This window comes from Anser anser (assembly GCF_964211835.1).
Source record: "Anser anser genome assembly, chromosome: 19".
In the NCBI taxonomy this organism is placed as follows: domain Eukaryota; kingdom Metazoa; phylum Chordata; class Aves; order Anseriformes; family Anatidae; genus Anser; species Anser anser.
In genome coordinates, this window is record NC_139740.1 from 4,459,050 (window position 1) to 4,478,950 (window position 19,901).

The 19,901-nt window shown below is 51.3% G+C and overlaps 1 protein-coding gene across 5 annotated transcripts in view; it reads right to left on the minus strand.

Annotated features, from left to right (window-relative positions):
* Positions 1 to 7,197: 7,197 nt before the first annotated feature.
* Positions 7,198 to 19,901, minus strand: part of PIK3R6 (phosphoinositide-3-kinase regulatory subunit 6) — a 32,910-nt gene continuing 20,206 nt past the window's right edge. For all 5 annotated transcript variants that reach the window (XM_083804790.1, XM_083804789.1, XM_083804792.1 and 2 more), the window contains 13 exons: positions 19,612 to 19,795; positions 19,058 to 19,205; positions 18,030 to 18,116; positions 17,317 to 17,773; positions 16,434 to 16,533; positions 15,548 to 15,670; positions 14,961 to 15,071; positions 13,356 to 13,446; positions 12,596 to 12,666; positions 12,270 to 12,360; positions 11,720 to 11,790; positions 10,551 to 10,663; positions 7,198 to 9,793 (listed from right to left, as the gene is read on the minus strand). In XM_083804790.1, the coding sequence (XP_083660916.1) occupies positions 9,637 to 9,793; positions 10,551 to 10,663; positions 11,720 to 11,790; positions 12,270 to 12,360; positions 12,596 to 12,666; positions 13,356 to 13,446; positions 14,961 to 15,071; positions 15,548 to 15,670; positions 16,434 to 16,533; positions 17,317 to 17,773; positions 18,030 to 18,116; positions 19,058 to 19,205; positions 19,612 to 19,795 (1,804 nt within the window). In that variant the 3' untranslated portion in view covers positions 7,198 to 9,636. The remainder of the gene's footprint in view (positions 9,794 to 10,550; positions 10,664 to 11,719; positions 11,791 to 12,269; positions 12,361 to 12,595; positions 12,667 to 13,355; positions 13,447 to 14,960; positions 15,072 to 15,547; positions 15,671 to 16,433; positions 16,534 to 17,316; positions 17,774 to 18,029; positions 18,117 to 19,057; positions 19,206 to 19,611; positions 19,796 to 19,901) is intronic.

A 19,901-nucleotide genomic window follows, 5' to 3' on the forward strand; every position in this document is an offset into this window, starting at 1 on the left:
TCAAGGAGATCAACACTTGCACCCAACTTGTTGTCGTCTGCCAGCTTACTAAGGGTGTCCTCCACCCCGTCGTCCAAATCATTGATAAAAATGTGAAAGAAAACTGTTTTGTGTTCGTGTTTGGTGGTGCCAGCTACCAGCTGGATTGAATGCCGTTCACTGGGACTCTGACAGCAGAAGCAACCGCTCCATTTGGGATCCACAACCTGCAGTCCTCCGCGACGGCACCCAGCTAAGCACCACCTTGCCCAAAGCACACAGAGGGGGCACAGGCCCTCTGCTAGGACACATTGCTCTGCCAGGACATGCCTGCAGCTGGCACTGATGTCCCCAGGAGCAGGGTCCAAGGCAAGAGGTTAGACTGGGCTCACGGAGGGGATTCCTTCACCCTTGGAAAACACATGAAGTCGCTGGTTCAGGGAGCAGCCCAGGCTGCAGTAAAATGAGCTGCCAGTGAGCAAAATAGAAGCATGGCAACATAAGGGATGGGTCCGAATATCACACCCTGCAGAGAAAAGCCTTTACTGCGGTACCTGCTCTCGGCACCTTGCAGCATCCTCCTGTCGAACTGCTCCCGCCAAATGAAACAGGCTGCTGAGCTAGTCCTTGCTGCCACTGTTATAAACTGAGCCAAATCTTGGAACTCCCAAGTGCAAAAACCAGAGAACTGTGTTCTGCTTCATGCAGTCAGAGCTGTTTAGCTTTGTTCCACCCCAGTACTTTAAAAGAGAACACTTGCAAGGGAGGCAGTGCCTCATTCACTGAGGCGAACTGTGGTGTATAAACCCAGTAGCAAAGCAAGGAGACAAAAATCTAGAGTCTGTGCATGAGCCAAGGATGTGGGAGCTGCTGCTCTGGGCGAGGAAGGCAGCAGCAGCGCCTCAGAGCAGGGGAACCACAGCTGCACCTTGCTCTAGCGACTGTTTGAAAATGCAGGAGCAGCTCTCAGGCAGGAGCAGCACCGAGCCACGAGGCCATGAACCTGTGTGTAACCCTGGCAGGAGCTGAAACAGTGTTTTTTTGAGAAAGACTGCGTTTTGTGATTCGAGTGAATTGTCTAGGAACACCCTGAGTTTTCTGGTCTATGTACAGGAGCTGTGCTGTCATTTTTAACTTAGGCTCCCACTCAGGCAGGCAAGGCTGAGCTCAGAGATAAATTTTTTCCTGCACATATATAGCCACAGAATTTTGTTATTTTGTTATTTCATGTCAAAAGTAAGAATAGCCCACCAGCTGATTGTTCCTCAGCTCATTAAATGATGAGCATCCACTGTTGCTGCAATTATGAACTCAGATCTGAAGTGACTCACCTTGTTTTGATTGCTCCACAATGCAGTGAAAATGAACGTGTAAATATTTTAATCGGTTCTTCAGTCAAATTTTCTACAGGATTACCTTTGCCATGAGTAGCCAGATCTGCTGTGGTCTGCACTTTAAATTTAAAGCACTCTATGTGCTTGCTTTATTCTCCCTAAAAACATGGGATTACATTTAGCAGTCCAGAGTCATAGAAAGAGTTGTGATCCAATTAATGCACACTACTTGGTCTGCTGTATTGAATGCAATCATTACGTACAAATCCATTTTGCAGAGAAAATACAGAAGAGGCTCTACGTCCTCAAATCCACAGCAAAGAAGTTTTAATGGATCCTGAGCTGATTTTCACCTTGGTCTTCATCAGAAGAGCGTCACTAACAGCAACGCTTTCATGGCACTAGCAGAATATTTCTTAAAAACACAAAGTATTTCCCTGTACATAGTTACTTCTGTGGAAATCAAGTGCCTACATAACAGAAAGTGCACATTCATTGTAATTTTTTGAGTAGAACATTATCCAGTATCAGGAAACAGTAATACAACCTCCCAGACCCTGGGCAGGTGCTGGCAAGTACAAAGAGCATGAAACTGCAGCTTGGAGAAAGCTGGGCTGGACCAGGTTTGTTGAAGCCCCTCAAACAACCTGAGCAGGTAGCAGCAAACAGCAGGTGCCTCTAAGGCACATGCAACAAAGTCAGAGTATTCAAAAACACTTCCAAGTGATGTGAGCAGGGCCCTTCACTGCCAGCTTAATTGCTCACGTCTTGATGATAAAAGGAAGCTTAGAATTTCAATTCGTCACCTCTCGAGAAAGCACTTCCTCAGGTCGGTCCCGAGGACCTGAATGCCTAATGCTTCAGGGCAGCATCCATGTCTTGTCAGAATAACTTGTCTGGAGTTTTTTAATGAGCTTATTTTCTGTAGAATTTGTCAAAAATTCATGTTCACATTTCTCAGTTCATGCTTTGACTATTAAAATCATTTCAGCACGTGGTTGTGTTTCCTGGCTCAAAATTCCTTTTGCTGCTGATAAAAACCTGTGTTAGAACAAGCCTACTATTCTCAGTGTTATAATTACCTCCGTAGTTCTGACCTTTCAACCTGATGAGAGCTAGAAATGTTTTCAAAGTTTCAAAACCAAAGCCCTGGTACCAACAACTTCCCGGTCTGTTGTACTGATAAGGTCAGTATGAGATAACTACTTTTTCTGTTGCTTGATTTCTTCAGGCAGGGTTTCTAAATATTAAAGGTGAAGCAAAGCTTAATTTTAAAGTTGCCTCATACTCAGCTGTATGTCTGGGTTCACAGTTTTATGGTGTCAACACACCCAATTTCAAGTAAAAAAAAAAATGCCTTTGGCCGGAAAAGTAATTTATATCACAGCAAAACCAGTGGCCCCAGGGAGAAACCATGCACAAAAACTGTATCCGTTCACAGAGAAATGTACAATCTAAGTTAGCAGAGACGGAGCAGAGATTCCTCTGCTTTGGCTCCCTCTTGACAAATGCAGCAGTACAGATGTCAAGCTGAGAGTGCCAAGATATTTCATGAGAGAATCCTTTTTTTTTCCCTACATTAGCACTACTGAGTGTTCACCCCAGCAATGGTCGGGAGCTGCCTGATTCTTTGAGGTGTGTAAATGAGACCCATATTTTACAGGCACAGAATTTCTGTATCGTGCTGCAATCATAATTCACCCAAGAGTTCAAATCAGACTGGTAATGTCTTGCCTGTACTTCAAAGGTGGCCAAAGTGAGGAGTACTTTTACTAGGGGCAACCACGACAGCACAAACCATGCCCTAGAGGCATTAAGTTCCATCACAGAAGAAAAGACCGCTCAGGATCTCTCACTTTTAAGATGCAGAACATGCAGAATAACTCCACAGTTCTCAAAAACATCGCTCACCTGATCTTGTTAAATTACACCTAAATGGACTTACTGTAAATGGACAATATCTAGCTACAATTTAGGGAAAAGACTCATTACAAAAAGTAGGTGTAAATTTGTCTGGATGGGTTTCAGTACAGTCCATGAAGCAGCATGCTATAGTTGCAGTTGAATTACAGATGCCTTTGGAGAATGCTGGAGAGGATCTTACTATTCTAATCAGCTCCACAAGAAAAATGAACATTTAGAGATCGGTGCCCACTGAGCTTCACCTGATTCCATATTCCGAGAGAGCCACACTACTTAAATCAATTGCAGACGTGAGATGCACATGGATGGGAGTTGAAGGAAAGATTTTCAATATCCTGGCATAAAATAACTGCCAGAAAGATAGAATCTGTGACTTCAGTAGCTTCCTTGTAACTTGGGAACAAAAATAAAAGAATGCAAGATAAAGTGTTTGGTTCAGTGGGTTGCTTGGGTTCCCATCCATCTGCAGCAGCCGTACAACAGAACTACCTGCCGCTCCTGCACATTGTGTCACTAAAAGCAGAGACCTTTGGCGTTTGTTGGCAAATGGTGCCTCACCTACTACAACTGCTTTACTTGGACCCATTGAAACGTCTCACAGAGTATGTGCGCATGGATCCATGTGGAATTTGAACTGCACGAGCTACAAAGACTGTCATTGTGCACAACACGTTCCCCAGCACTAATGATGGTTTTCCACCTGAGCACAATTAAATCAAATTGAATTCAGAGGAGAAGTGCACAGCCCAGCCTAGGCCTTGGACTAACACCAGGGGGGCTAAAAAAGAAAAAGGATTTCTATACAAGCATCTGAAATGTGCTAATGTTCACCGTCAGGTAGCCAAACAGTAAAAATCTAACATTATTTTATAATCACTTTTCGCCTTACAATTTGCTGTGTAAAAATAAAACTTACAGAAACAGAGGTTTCAACACCTTTTTTTTTTTTTTTTTTTTTGGCCAGTTGTTTCACAGTAATGCAAAAATAACAACTGACGTGGCTGAAAATACATCATGTTTTCCCCAAAGGCAGTTTGGTTCTTCTGGGCTGCATCATATTCCCAGTGACATCAAATGCCCTGGCACCTTCTTACTTCAGCAAGACCGGCTCGGGGCGAAGCTGTCTCACACGGACCAGTTCAAGTCCATCCCCCTCCTTACCCTTGGGGCTTGCAGAGTCTGTGACCACCAGAGAAGAAACTGGGTCACCTGTGTTGTACAGTCCTCACACACAAATAGCATAAAGCGCAGTGGAGACTAGTTTAACCAAACTGGTGCTGTTTCTTCAGCAAATGAACCCTCTGCCTCACTCACCTCCATAATGGTTGGCAATTCAGAACATATTTCGAGCTGTATAAATACGATCCTTCCCTGAATCAGGACAAGATGTGCTATTTGGTTTAACAATAATAATAAACCACTAATTATTATTATTACACTGAAACGAAGCCTTGGGCTATACCTTAAATGCTCACTGCTGGTGTCTGTGGTGGCTGAACAACTCTGAACACCTCCGACCAGGGAGGTCGGGGCTCTGGGGACACCCCCATGGGTGCCACATGGTTGGCACCACCCCTCCTTGCAAGGCTTCTCCTCCCCCTGTGGTGCTTGAACCACACCGTCTGATTTTTCATGGAATCAGACAGACAGAGCACATGCAATCCCCTTAATTGGCCCCAAACGAAGGCCATCACTTCCAGCTGAAGGAGCCACAGCATTTTAAACCATCGCAGCTATTTTTGCAGCACCCGTCTCGCGGTTGTGCGCAGGGCTCCGGGGTGTGCTGCTCACACAGCGCTGCAGCCACGTACTCTACTAGCACGTAATTAGAGTTCCTGAGGTATTGTATGGTAATAAGGCTGGGATAAATTCTTGACACTAAAATCGTTCCCAACTTGAGTTTGAATTCCTGGGAGAAAGCAGCGACTTAATGAAGAGTTCCAGCTATTCTTGGCTCGAGGACAAGTCTATCTTTAGTCACTCTGGTAGGTTATTCTGCATGGCCTAGTGGATTTGTGCCAGAAAAAGGGGAGCTAATTACACTGAAAGCATTTGATGTACAGATAATCTGTAATCAATGTATGCACAGAAAGAGATTATCCACAACTTTCTACCAAATCCAGGACACAGCAGGGTGAGAGATCACGATGCCACTTGCATGTTACACATTAAATATGTATTTAGACAAATATTCTGGGTTTTGCAGCCGGTTTGTAAAACTTCAGGGAGATGTCACTAAAATGGATCCCTCTGCAACGGGGTGATGTAGCCCTGTGACCCGGGAAGCACCTACTAAACTAACAACAGCTTTTGATGACAGCTGAAAGGCCCCTAAGGATTGGGGTTTGTCCCCGACCCCATTCAAGTTCTGACCCAGATCTCTTCATGAGTGCAGCCCAGCAAATTTTCATTTGTAAGCAATCTTGCCAAGGTGATGAAATCTGTGTGCTGTTGAGTTTAAGGGAACAGGTAAGGCAGCTTGAGGACATTCCTGGATTCAGCAGGTTCAGTTTAGGACACAGATTTAGTCCTACACAGGCAAGGGGAGGAGACGGCACCCCCAGGGAGGCAGGGGTAGGGGGGGTCACAGTGCAGCCAAAAAGGGGAAGAGCTACCTGAGCAGAGAGCTTCCGAAATCACCCCAGTGGGATATGAATTATGGATGGATGGGGCTTTGAACACTGCTGTTAGGGCTGATTTACTCCTGGCACCTTGCAGCAGTGGTGCAGGGAGGCCATGCGATGAAGACACATCCATCCACCGTTAATGGTGCCTGCACAGCATCCTCCTCCCCCTCAGTCAGCTGCGGGGTTCCTTTCCATACATGAAGTGATCTATACTGGGATTTCTTGTTGCTGGGTTCATTCTGCCTCCAAAGTTTTTCATTTTGGTGCAGAATGCTCTTGGAAAAGAGATGATTTTTATCCTTTTCACAAAGTGTTGAATAGTTTATAGCCAGCGGGTGTTTTGGGGTTGTCCAAGGCAGTGATGGAAGGGGGAGGTTGGTCAGGATGCAGAGCTCAGGCAGCTGGCACCTGCAAGTGCTGCTGGCTGCCCAGGCTGCTCCGGGTTTATGCAGGAGGAGGAGGAGGAGGCAGCGACTCATGCTGGGAGCCAGCCTCAGCGTGACACTGCTGGGACCACGGGGTGACACAGCAGGCCACCACACCAGGACACACACAGGCTCCAGGCAAGCCAGCTCAGTGTCACCCATCGTCCCACTGGAGACAGCTTTGCATCTGCTCAGCATCATGCTGGGCGTGCAAAGAGATGAAGATAGAGCTGCCACAGCCCCAAAGCCCCCAGGCAGTTATGTCCCCCCTTATCCCCTTGAGACACTGCCATGCTCCTCCAGGCATTTCGCCCAGGCCCTGTGCAGAAGATGGAGCTGTCCCAAAGCTGGCAGCTCCCAGGGCACAGGGGAGACCCCAACACTGCCCCTGTGCTAAGGAGCTCTGTGAGCTGCGTTCGCTGCCCGCGATTTCAAGGGATGATTAAAACAACCCGTGAAAGACTTTTTCACAGCAGAGCTAATTCATTGACACAAGTTCATGAATTGTTTTCCGCTTTAACAAGCAGTGGCGATCAGTACAAGGGCTCCGGAGGATGCTTGGAGAAGGGCGGTGTTTCAGACTGGGGCGAAACAGAGCTGGAGGGGGCCGGGCTGTGGGGACAGACTACGGCAGCACAGTGGGGAGTCGAGGGGCAGCCAGCATGGGGGATACAGACTCCTGCTTCCAAATTTCTGCATTTTTCCCATTTCTGCCTGTCCCTTCACAAAAGAGCACTATGGAAATGAAGCGTTTACCTACACAGCAGGTAGCCCCAGGGTGGGGAGGAGAAGACATCAGGCATAGAGGGCCAAATGTCCTTTTATTCTTTTTTAGTAGTTTTTACCAACTTTTTCCTCACTCACCCCAGCTGCATGCAAATATAAAAAATAAACACCAACAATTCTGTCCAGTTCTGCTGTGCTTTTATATATATATATATATATATTTTTTCAATTGGCATTAAAATGATCGCATCTTCTGATACAGATCATCTCTGACACCTGTACAAATAACTTATAATCCATCTACATCATTTACAACGGTACAGAGTCAACTCTGGACACCGCAGACCAAGCTCCAACCCAAAGCATGGCCTCATGGCTTTGTAAGCAGTAGCCAGGCATGCCAGGGATGTGTGACCCCCCCAAAATGAAGCCCCAAGGGAGCAGAGGTGTGAAGAGCCACTGGCCACCCCCTTAAGCCCAAAGTTAGCATATGCAGCAGCTCACAGAGGAAGACTGTTGGTGCAAGCGTATGTTTCTTGACTCGTTCCCAAGCCTCCTCTCCAAATTCAGCTCCCTTCAGGGCCAAAATGCTTGCTGACTAAGCCTGGCATTGGTGGGCAGCAACAATTCTTGATTTGTGAGTGAGTGGAGGTGAAAAACAGTACTGAAGAGCCAAACACGGTTGCTGAGATCTTCTTGCAGGTTTGTGACTCCTGCGGGGGGATTCTGAGGCTGGGGAGCTGGGGAAATGGTCATGTTGCTGTTGCCTAACATGGTCTTTCAGGTGTTTGTGCTTGTTTGGCAGTTTAATACTTTTGGGGACCAGGAGGCTCTTTACACTGCTAAATAACGCATCACCCACCCACAGCTCTGGTGTTGCTTTACTCGCAGTAATGTATTTCAGTGCTAATTTGGGTCTGCATGGGGCATTCAAAATGAGAGTGAATAAACCCTGAGCTTGGGAACAGGAGGCAAAACGCCTCCTGTGCCAAGGTGAGCATGAGGGACATCAGCTGGGGGATTCAGTGAGATATAGCCAGGAGGACAACCCACAGGTGTGGGGCAGGTCAGAGGAAGGATCTCCAGACCTGGACACCTGGATAGAGGTGGGCACCTTGCTCCAGGCGTGGGTGAAATGGCTCGGGGGGAGCATTTCCCAGTATCCCCCGTGTCGTTGCTGGCTGGGACTCGCCCTGCCATAGTTGGCTCTTCTTTCACCTTCAGCAGCTTTCCCAAGGAAGAACTGAGCTGTCCTCAGGAGGTTCGTGTCTGCCCTTGGCAACCACAGCCTCAAACTACAGCTTTGACTTCTGGTTGGCTACAAAAACTGAGCCCACACCAGCATTTCTCCAGCTGGCACAAGCCATCGGGGCTAACAGAGGGGTTTGCCAGTGCCACAGCAGCTGGGTCAGCATCACCTCATATTGCAGAGCTGGCCCCAGGGACTCCCCATGGGTGACAGGGAGAGCTGGAGGAGCTGCTACGCACACAGACAAAGCCGAAGGACACTTCCTTAGGGCAGGAGATCCAAGCAAGCACCTCTGAGTGAAGGCAACCCAGGTAAGGATTTATCTGGGAGCCAAAAGAGTAAAAACTGATAGTGTCATAGAAGGACTGATCCCAAATCCCTTCCAACACAAATTTCTGGAAGACTCCCTGGAGACGCCCCAGATACCTCAGACCACATTCAGAGAGTCAATAAATACACACCTCGTTTCTTCCATTATTTCAGTCAGCCACAAGCTGGAATGAAGACAAGGCCTCTGACATGACCATCCATAAAAGTGGGTTAGTTGGAGCCCATCTGCAAACGAGGGGAGGGTTTCTACACCATGATAGCAGCAGAGGAAAGGAACAGAGAAGTCTCCCAGGTGTTCTGCTTCTCCATCGATCGCAGGAGGTTGCTTCTCAGAGCAAACCCTCGGCAGCCTGAGCAGTTCTAGTCCAGTTCAGCACCGTCAAATATTGCACTAGATTTCCCACATCCCTGTTTCACACCATCTGTTATCTTCTATAGACCCTCTGAAACAACAGCAGGTTTCCCACTGGCTTCCTGCAGTGGAAGTCTCACACACACGCACACACGCTCCCGGTTGTGGTCAGGCTTGCAGTGAGGTTTCCTGGCTGAGTCAGGGGAGCCGTTGCCGGTTTGCCTAAATACATCATCCTGTGCCAGAATTAAGTTTGCTGTGCAGAACCCAGCAAAACAAGCCCTGATCCTCTGCCAGGCCAGGAGACACCACAGTAATAAATATTACCAATAGTAATTGCTCTTTGATCCACAACACAGCACACACCATCACCTGAGCTGCATTTTCCTCAGTCCTTTTCCTGAAATTAAAAAGCTCAAAGGTTTTTCCTGATTTGTGCAAAAGATTGAAAGTCTCAGCTCTTGAGGAAAGCTCTGCCCCTTGGCAGGGGTCCTTGGCTGTGGTCACCACTGCCATTCACCAGCACGCAGCTGTCCTCCGTGAGCCCTCTCCACCTCTGCCTTTGCAGCTCTAGAAACACCATTATGGTCGTAAAATCACTGTTGGTGGCTTCTTAGTGTGTTTTCTTTTTCCATCCCTTCTTTGAGGACCCAGATGTCACATCTTTCACATCAGCTTTTTCTCATTTGCTTCATTGGATGACTCCTGCAAACGTGTTGATGGGCAACAGCAGAGACTTGGGCATGTATTTCACAAGGCCCACATCCTCTGCTTCGTGCACGTTGGATTTCATTGTCCTTGTTTTTTGCAAGCAGTAGCTGGGCTCTAGGCAGGGCGAAACTTCCACACTGCAAGAGTACAAGAACACATTCACCGCTCGTGCAAACCTGCCCTTGAGGGCCGGAGTCTGAGCTCAGACTAAACCTCAAGTCTCTCTGCTGACTGCAGAGGAGGGCTGTCATGCTGAGACACAGCTGCTTTTGTGCTTTCAGACTGGTTTTGGCTGGGAAGATGGGCTGCTGTATATTAGCATTTAACCACAAAACCAGTGGCCTTAGCCTGGCTCACTTCAGTTCTCAGAAACTCACATTTTACCTATGCTCCACGTGGCTTATGGAACATGAACCGCAGACCCTGACTGTTCACTTCCAGCACATCATATGTCACTGCCACCACTATAGCCACAGCAATCCCTGCCCTTTTAGCAGGGCTGAACTCTCCCCACACCTTCATATGCTTGAGATACCCCAGTGAGGACTGCAGTCAGTGTAGAGAACATCAGCTCCACAAAACAATTTAGAAGATCTAAGATCTCAGATCTACCTTTCCTTCTACCATCTTAATGACAGAGCCTTACTTAAAATGGAGGAAACTTTTTTTTTTTTTCACACTACCACCCCACAATGCAAAGGTAGGAGAGCACCACTCTGCCCTGCTTTCCCTGGAAAAGCAATGGATTTACCCATGGGTCTTTTATCAAATATAACCACATTAGGACTAGGATTCCATGGGGAAAAGCTCTTCCACGTTGGAAGCCCTTCTTCCTGGGAGGGATGCAAGGTAACGGGTGAGATGTGCAGAGCCTGGCACGTGGGGCATCCTCACCTGATCACATTCCTGTAGGTTCTTCTGCTGTCCTTGTCCAGGCACACCGTGAAGGGCCTCTGCTCTGTGCTCCTGATTTTGATATCGCGTGTTTTCAACCTGTTTGCCACAGCCTGGATTGAGAAAGGAGGAGGAGCCCAGTGAGTGCTTCACTTCCCTGCCCTGTGCCACACGGTGACTGGTGGTGTGTGCATGCTGGGTATGAAAGGGACAAATGATGCCTTTCTCTTTCTGTTTTAACCTCAGAGGTGACTCAAGGTAGCTGATTAAAGATAGAAGTGTCTCTCTCTTCCACTTTCTGACATCACAACCTGGCCAAAGCTTGCTAGGGCAGACTTTGCAAACTGGCAAAATCTGAACAGGTTGCAAGGCTTGGGGTGTCTCACAGGACACGTGGCCAGTTCTCCTGGGCCTTGGTGCACCTTGGTGGGCAGCATGGGCCACAGCACCATGGTGTTTTCAAAAGCCAGGTGAAAATAAGCAAGAGAGTACTGGCTATCTGGAAACACCAGCTGAGAAACCGAAGGCTCCAGGGCAACCCCAAATGTCCAAGGCACAAAAATACAATAATATTGCAACCCAAACTGCAGGGACACACCCCCACAGGACAGCGTCTCATCTCATGTAAAACGAGAGGGACAGGAGCCCTGCTTTTCAGTCTTATCTCTTGCATATCCATCTCTCTGAGGTGCTGATTAGATTCATTGAAGTTCCTGCTTCCCTTTTATGCTTTGGTACAGCATTTCCCCAACAGCCTCAGTTCTGGTGGGCCCCGAAGTGGTTGACACAAGTGGTCTGGAGAGGACTCTGCTGCTGGAGCTGTGGAGCTAATGGGGTTGATCTCAGAACTACAGATCCCCTCCCCTACCCAAGCAGGGCCATGATGTCTGGGGCTAAGCCTTTTTTCTCCACTTTGTCACTGGGGTCACAGAATTTCGGTGACAGTTCAGTCCTTCAGGGTGTCCACAGGATTTGGTGTGGTATCAAGCAGCAGGGACAGTACTTGGGGCTTTGACTTGAAAAACCGGACTTTTCCGTGGAAAACCCTCTCAGCGCAGGATGGCCCCAGAACCTTCCCCTCCCCATGGTGAGTTCCCCCTTTCCCATTGCTCTAAGGACTTTCCTTAAGGCCGACCCCTCCAGGGCCAGGTGCATCCACAGCCACTTACTGAGAAGGATCGTCCCGACAAGTTGTTGATCTTAATGATTTCAGTGATGTTCACATTCAGACACAACAGATCTGCAACAGAAGCAGTGTGTTAGCCTTGAACAGTGGTACGATCTCAGCTCAGCTTCAAGTGGAGACGGTGCCTCGTCCCATACCAGGTCCCCTGGGAGAGGGCCATGGGATGTGCTGGCTGGCAGAAGAGGAGGACTTCAGCAAGCTCTACACGCAGGGTTTTGCATGGGGTCATGCTCAGGGTGAAACCTCAAAGGCTGTGCTCCAGGCAAGGTGAAAGAGGAAGGCTGCAGCAAGAGGAAGGTGCTGCCAAGACCAGATTATAGTTAAGCAGAACCCCGGGTTACAGGGAGCCCCACACACGGCATTCACGAGAAAACACGACCACAGGCCGTGGTGACACCAGTATGTGTACGTCACGGATTTAACCCCACAGCCCAGGCACGATTGGCACTAAGTACTGTGGTCGGATTTTTTCTGTGGAGCACCAGAAAACTCAGCAAACCTCCTTCACCTGCTCCTAAGCCGGAGGAACCCACCTTCGGCCTCATCAGCAGGGATGGCCTTCATCACGAGGCCTGTAGAGCGCAGGGACGCTGACACCTCCTTTGCCCGGTCGCTCACCACAACCTGCGGGAAAGGCTCTGTTAATTCAGCCACGCAGAGAGTTGCACCTGGGGGGCGTTGGGACAGTTTTTCACAAATATAGGGTTAGCTAACAGACTTTTAAAGTTCATCGGGACCTCTCTGTCCTCTCCCGGAGTGCAGTTCCAGGGGACAGGAGGAGGGCCTGATCACTGCTCTGGGGAGATCTGTGCCAGGTGTGTGGGCAGGGGCATGTTGGGCTGCCCAGAGCCCCACTTACCTTCTTGTACGTTACTGCAAGATCTATGCCAGGGCCCTCCAGGGTCGTTTTCTTCTTGGTCAGGTTTAACTCTGCAAGGGAGGAACCAGGAAGGACTGAGGATTCCCTCATCCCACCCATCTGCAGCCAGAGGAGAGCGGTCCTCCCGTGGGACAATGCACCCCTCCATCACAGAGCAGCTGAGGGTGGGCACACCAGCCCCAGTCCTTGCCTACAGCAGCTGGGCTCTGTGCCCTCAAAAGGACCAGTGAGTGAGATCCACGGACTCACTAGAGGGTCTGTGCCCAACCACGGTGGCCAGCGTCCATTGGATCAGACACTGGGGTGCCGGATGCGACCAGCCTTCAAGCGCCCTTGTCCCATCAGCGATAACTCAAGGAAGCAGAATTTCTAACAGGGAAAACATCTGGAAAAGGGGATGTTTTTAAAGCTATCAGCTTGTTCCTTCAGCCAGAATAAAATGTTGGTCCAACCTCAGAGGTTCCTGGATCCAACCAAAGCCTCCCCTACAAAACCTGATTGACCAGGAGCCAGTGACCACAAGATGTCTCATTTAGGCTGGCATCACCTGCCCAGGAGGGAGACAGAGGGGTTGAGGGAACCTCCTGCTCATTGAGGAATGATGGATGCAGCCCCATGATCGCATGGCATGGCCTTGGTTGCTGCAGGCTCAGGACTGGGTGGAAGGGAGCTGGGGCAGGTGGGACCCCACCAGGGTGGCAGCCCCATCTGTGGAGCTCCATGGGGAGGAAACACACACCTCTGTGGGAGATGCTGTCCTGCACCTGGGCACACAGCTCAGTGAGGAAGACGTCCTCAGCTGGCTCCAGTGCTGGGTCATTGAAGAAAACCTAAAAGAGAGGAAAGAACGCCTTGTCCTCAGTCACCCTGTGACACCACACTGGGGTCGTGACATCAGAAGGTTCTCCAGAGCACCCAGGTGTGAAAGGGAATCTATGACCTCCCCATGGCGGCCAGAGGAATATGGGATGGAGAGATCTGATTTTTGATTTCTGAAGCCCAGGAGCACGGCAGACCTTGCCAGGGTACAAGGCAGCGGGCAGAGCCATGGGCAGTGTCCCTTGCCACTGGGTGTCACTGCACGCTCACGGATGAGTCTGTCCCCAGCCATGCACCCAGAGGCAACCCAGGTCAAGGGGAGCCTGACCACAGACTCTGGCTTAGCTTCAAGGCATGTAATTTCTCTCCGATACACCTAAATCAACTGGTCACTTAAGACCTATGTGTTATTTTTCTTTTCATGGGCTTGTTTTGAGAAAACATATAGATAATGTCCTGGAGAGCTTCTGCTTACATCCAGCTCTTGTGGGGCTTGACCCTCACTTCCAGGAAAGTTCTCTGCAGCTGAACAGGAACAGCGTGGTCTTAACCAAAAAGGTGAAGCAGGCTCAGTGCTTCCAGATGAGGCGGAATCATACCCTGTATGACAGCAGGGTAGTTTAGGTGCCTCTATCTGAAAACCACATCTAGAGTCAGTTCCTCTTCCCCTGCTTGAGTCACCCACTCTCTCACTTGCTCTTGATTTCTGTCTTGGAGGAGAAATGAGTAGAAAAAAATTCAGAGAGAACGAAATCCCCCACCACACAAGCTGAGAACCAGGTACTCCGGGTGTTTACAAGCTACATGTTATTAGATCAAGTCTGGGCGACGCTGTACCAGTAATTCCCAAAGGTCTTCCAGCTCTTTGCAAGCCACGTGCCAGTTTGCCCGTGCAATGTCTGCTCCTTTGGTGCAATAGATCACCGGGTTGGCCACAGTTAGATTAAAAGGAGATATGTGAATTGGTGTCACTTAAGCTATGAAGAGGGAAAACTGCCAGAGATGGGGGTTGGTATTTCATGACCAAATAGAGTAGTTCTTTGCTCTCGTACCAAGTGCCAGGTCTCACTCTGATACCATTTCAGAGAAAAGCTCGCAGGAAACAAAGAAAAACAGCATTTCAGGAAACCCTGCAAAGCCCCTACAAGGTATAGTAAGGTTTTAGCAAAGCCACCCAGAAAAATCCTATTTGACCACAGCACCCAAAGCATAAGGAGGCACAGAGCTCCTGAGCAAACCCATGTCGAGCAGAGCAAGAAACCTATGGGTGTGGGGGGTGATTTCAAGGTTTGCTTTGCTGACCTTCACGATCCTGAAATAGCCTTCCCAGGATCACTGACTCCAGCTGAGCTGTGCTACATGGAGCCACCAGACCTGGGAGCCTGGCAAGGAGGTGAAGGGCTGGAGGGCACAGAGATCCAGGCTCAGAGCTGCCCAAAGACCCCAGTGGCTTTGCAGAGCACTTCTAGCAACGGGGAACAAGCCTCGCAGGGCCACGGGGCAGCACCAGAGATGGGGCACCCACCTTCACCGTGTAGACCTGGAAGCAGACGGGCTGGGCACCCATGCGGACGTAGTAGGCGATCACGTCGGTGATGAAGAGATCAGTCACAAGATGTTTGCTCGGAGAGGAAGGCTGGGGGAAAATCATGTTGTGGATCAGCCACGTTCGCTTCACAAAAACACTGCCACAAACCCGCACACCTTCCTACTAATTACTGAGCAATGAGCTCGGCCGCTCTGCCACAACTTAGCCAAAGCCAATGGAAGAGGCGAAGGCTTGCACCCAACTGCCAGCCTTTTCTGCAGGCTATCAATGGTGGCTCAAACTGCCAGGAAATGATAGCTGGGGTATTTCAGCAAATGCCTCATTTACATTTGCTTTCTTGAAATCTGCCATTTCCTGTCCCTTGACCAAAAAAGAACATCGCAGCAAATGGGGCCTTGTGGGCTGGGGCAGTCAGCCACTTGCACCATCCCCGGCAGGACGAAAGCCTCCACCCACAGCTCATAAGGGCTCTGCAGGCAGGAGCTCATCCCTGGGTGCCACAGGGGTTTGGGGAAGGGGCCAGGCTCGGGCAGCACCGGGGAAGTGGGGAGGTTTCCTCGTACCATGGTGGCCAGCTTGGGGATCATGTGGCACAGCGTGTTGATGTTGCTTTCGTACCAGGGGTCGGCTCTGCCCAGGTACCCGGCCACCTCGCAGAGCTCCTCGGGGCTGGCAGCATCATGGGTCTGTGGGAGAAATGCACAGCTCAGGGCACAACCACAGCTCAAAATACCTGAAGCCACAGAAACGGGGGCTTTTCCTGGGGAAACCATGCTAGGAGGCAGAGAGGAAGCAAATTGCCCGTAGGGAGCCCTCCACTTGTGACCCGCTTTTCTGCTTGATCCAAAGAAGATGGCAAAACATTTCCTGCAGCACTCACTCAGCAGGTGCTCAAGAACAGAAAATCAGTGAATAATTAAAAGAAGAAATACTAATTTTTATAATGGCAAATCCATTAGGACCCACAGCCAGCTCTGGGCCACCTTCAAATATCGTAATAAGTACGACTGTCTCAAAGCTCAAAGTTTGCCCAAGATAAACTGCAATGTGGTGACTTGCAAAACAAAAGCTGGGGCCCCACCAAGCAGGCAAAGCCCTCAGAAAGAGGCGACTGCTTCCTCTGAGAGCCTGGGAGGTGAGATGAGCACCAGTCCTTTGCCAAAGCTCCTTTTATCCCCCTAAAGCTGGGCACAGCTGGAGCATAACGGCAGAACTCAGTACTATGTCTGGGCTGTGAGTTATCACCCCTGTGGGTGGCTGGAGCGACCCAAACATCTCCCAGGCTGATGGATCCCCAAAGGCAGCCTGCAAACCCAGCCCAGCTGTCCCACCTTGGTTCCCACCCTCCTTGTTTTAGGAACCAGGCATTCACCGGTGTGAAACCCGGGAGCCCCCTGTTCCTCCTCCAGAAAACACGGCAGCTCCCGGCAGCAGGAGGACCAGACTCACCGCGGCTGTCGGCGCACTCGACTGCCCCGTCACGACCGGGATGTAGTAGAACTGCAGGTTCAGCCTCGGAGTCAGGAACACACGCCGTGTTTCTCGCTTCCTTGACATGGAAAGAAGAAATAGCCATGTCTCAGGGGTGAAGGGGGAAGAAAACGGCTCCCGACAGCAGCTCTGCAACACAAGCATGCACCCTCCTTGTTTGTCTCCTGTGCCCAATGCAACAGGTGGCAGGAAAGCCCCCAGCTTCTCAAATCCTCCCAGGGGAGATGATGGGGTAAGGGGTGTCCCATGGGTGGGCTCTGGGCTGGGACCAGCCACCCCTTTGTGTCCAGCTCTGCACCGCAGCCCAGCCCCAGCCTGGGCCAGGAGCTTTCATTTAGGGTTCTCCCCTTGTACATTGGAAAACGTCTTGTCTTGTTTTATTGTTTTGTTCTGGTCTTTTTTTTTTTTTTTTTTTTTTTAACCCATTTCATGCACAGAGGGGAAAAACTCCCCGTGTCATCATTTGGGCAGTGCAGCCAGTGACAATATTTTTTCATCATAAGGGCAGTGAGGCCCTGGCACAGGCTGCCCAGAGAAGCTGTGGGTGCACCATCCCTGAAGGTGTTCAAAGCTGGGTTGGAAGCGGCTTTGAGCAACCTTGTGAGATTCCCCTGCCTATGGTGGGAGGGTGGATGGATGACCTTTGAAGGTCCCTTCCAACCCAACCCATTCTGTGACTCATTCTACGATGGACACACTTGGGTGCAAAATGCCCAGGTCCCATCCTGTCCCAGGCAGCGCTGGAGCCCAACCCCATCCCCAGCCACCCTGGCTGCTGCAACAGAGCGAAGCCCCAACCCCATTCCCCCACGCAACAGTGCTGTGGCCACCAGCCAGGCACCTCAAGGAGTGGTAGGCTTGGGCCAGGCGCCCCAGGACCCGGTCGTCCCCCAGCAGCACGACGCGCGCAGTGTGCAGCCTCTGGAGTGGAGCCGGGGGCTTGGCGGGGACGCCTGTCCTCTTCTGCGCCTTGGCTGCGGGCTTCGCCCCGGGGCCATTGCAGCCGGTCTGCAGGAACGCCATGCTCTCCAGTGGGGATGGCTTCTTTTTAATGCCGCCCTTCCTCTGGAGACGGGATTGCTCCGTGTCGGCGCTGCAAGGGGCGAAGGGCTCCTCGGCCACCAGCGGCAGGTCCCGCTCGATGCCACTGTCGGTGGAGAGCACGGAGAAGCGGGTCTGCTCACAACACTCGCACTCCGAAATGATGTCCTGGATCTCGAAGTTGTCCAGGTCCTGGCTCAGGCGATCGGGCTCGCAGCTCTGCGACAGCGGGCGGATGAACAGCACCAGCTCCTTCCCTGTGGGTAGAAGGGAGCTCAGGGAGGGAAACGCAGCCAGACCCAGTCTGAGCCCTCGTCCTGCCCCATCTTCCCTCTTCTCACGCCAACCACAGCTGGCCCAAATCCCCCCTTCAGCCCCATTTCCCACTCCACCATGAACAGCTCAACATCACTCATGTTAGGTGCTCTAAGGGTATCTCACAGGGGTGCCCCCCTCATCTCCTTCACCCCTTTCCCCCCAGCTCCCCTGATCCAGCCCTGACGCCCCACTTACAGAGCTGGTCGTCTTCCTTCCAGAGGTGGAAGCTGATGTTGGGGTTGGGCAGAGGGATGCCCTGCAGCCTCACCAGGGGAGCATCACCTGGGGGACACAAGGGTGCTCTTAACACATGGGAGCAGGCCATGCACGAACCCCCACAGGTGCTCTGCTTCAGCCACTGGCTGCCATAGCCCTGGGTGTTCTCCCACCCTGGTTACCCCCTGGGCAGACCTGAGGATGCCATCCCAGCCCTCTGAGTGCCAGGAGAAAGCACCTGCACATCTGGGGGAAGGGAGAAGTGAAGATGGGGAAACTGAGGCACAGGCAATTGAACGACCTTGCTTTGTTGCAGACAGCAGAGGGACTGCAGAATAAAGAACACCTTTTCTAGCACTGAGCCTCCAACCCAGGTGGCAGGAGCTTCCCTGGTGATCTCAGCTGAGATGAAGGGACCCTCTGACCCCACCACAGCTGGCTGTTTCTACCCCATTAGGGCTCTGCGAGAAGCAGTGAGACTGAAAGGAGATGGTCCTGCTCCTCTCCCTGCACCACTGGCTGCTGCTCCTATCTCCGAGCTGTGGGACAGCCTCTGGCTTTTTCTGGGGAGATGAGGAGGACACAGGGACCTCGCACCAGGAACAGCCAGGGCACATGGGGATGTTTGTCACAGTCCGTGTGGCCCCAGTGTCACCACGCTGGGACAGAGCACTGCTGTCGTGGGGGCAGGAGGCAGCACCACTGCCCTCCGCATTGGTGCGAGGTTTTGGGGTGTGGTGTGTCCCCAGTCTGGATCATGCCAGGAGGTACCTTACGCCAGCAGAGCACTGCAGACCAAGCACCCTGGCTGACAGGGACTTCCCACAGCTCCCTTTGCAAACGACAGAGCCCTGCCTGCTGAATCCCGTCCCCGACATGGGGCTGCAGCGCAGAGCTGGGCTGCAAGGACCGGTCCCAGTGATGGATGCTGCTGAAGTTGGGGCAGAGGGGGCTGGGGATGGACAACAGGACAATGGCGGGGACAGGCAGCAGGGCAGGGGCCTCACCTGGTGGCAAGGAGCCGAGGAGGGCGCAGTAAATCTTCTCCAGCCTCTCCACGTGCTGTCCACGGTCCACACTCGCTTCGCTTCCCGCACACTCGACAGCCGCCACCACTTGCTGGAACCAGTGCTCAACCTCACTCATGGACATGTCCTGCCACAGAGATGCTGTTAAAGCCCAGAGGTGTGAAAAGAGGAGAAGCTCCACAGGTAGGATGTCAGGAGGGGGCAAATGCACCCTGTGAAGATGTGCTCACAGGTGAGCCCATGTTTCAGCCCCAGAGCCCGTCTTTGCTGTGAAAACCTGAAGATTCAAGACCTCTGGCTTTTGCTGCAGCTGTTATTTCATATTTCAAAGGGTTTTTAGTTTATCTCCACCCCTGCTTGCCCAGCCACCTCACCTTGCCCAGCCCAGCAAGTAACACTGGGGGTACTCAGGATGGAGACCAGCATCCAGGTGCCAGGGGCAGTTTCCCCACTTGCCATAAGCTCCAAAGTGCCCAGCAAGAGTGGGACCATTAGAAAACCATACGTGGTGCCGTGCTGGTGCTGCTGGTTACCTGGAGGCTCATCCTCAAGCCGCTGAGGTCGCAGCCCTCGCCCAGGGCTGCCTGCATGGCGTGGATGATCACGTAGCACATGCACGCCCGCGGGCTCTGGGAGAGCCGAGCCGCCTGCGTGTCGGTGACCAGCGCGTTGCAGATGGCTTCGGAGAGCAGCTCCGGGTCGGCGAAGATGAAAATCCTGCGTGGGGTGGGTGGGTGGGAACAGAGGGAGATGAGGAGGTGAGATGAGGTTAGATGAGGACTCCCCGTTACTGATGCTGGGGCTGGTGCATGCAGCTCACACC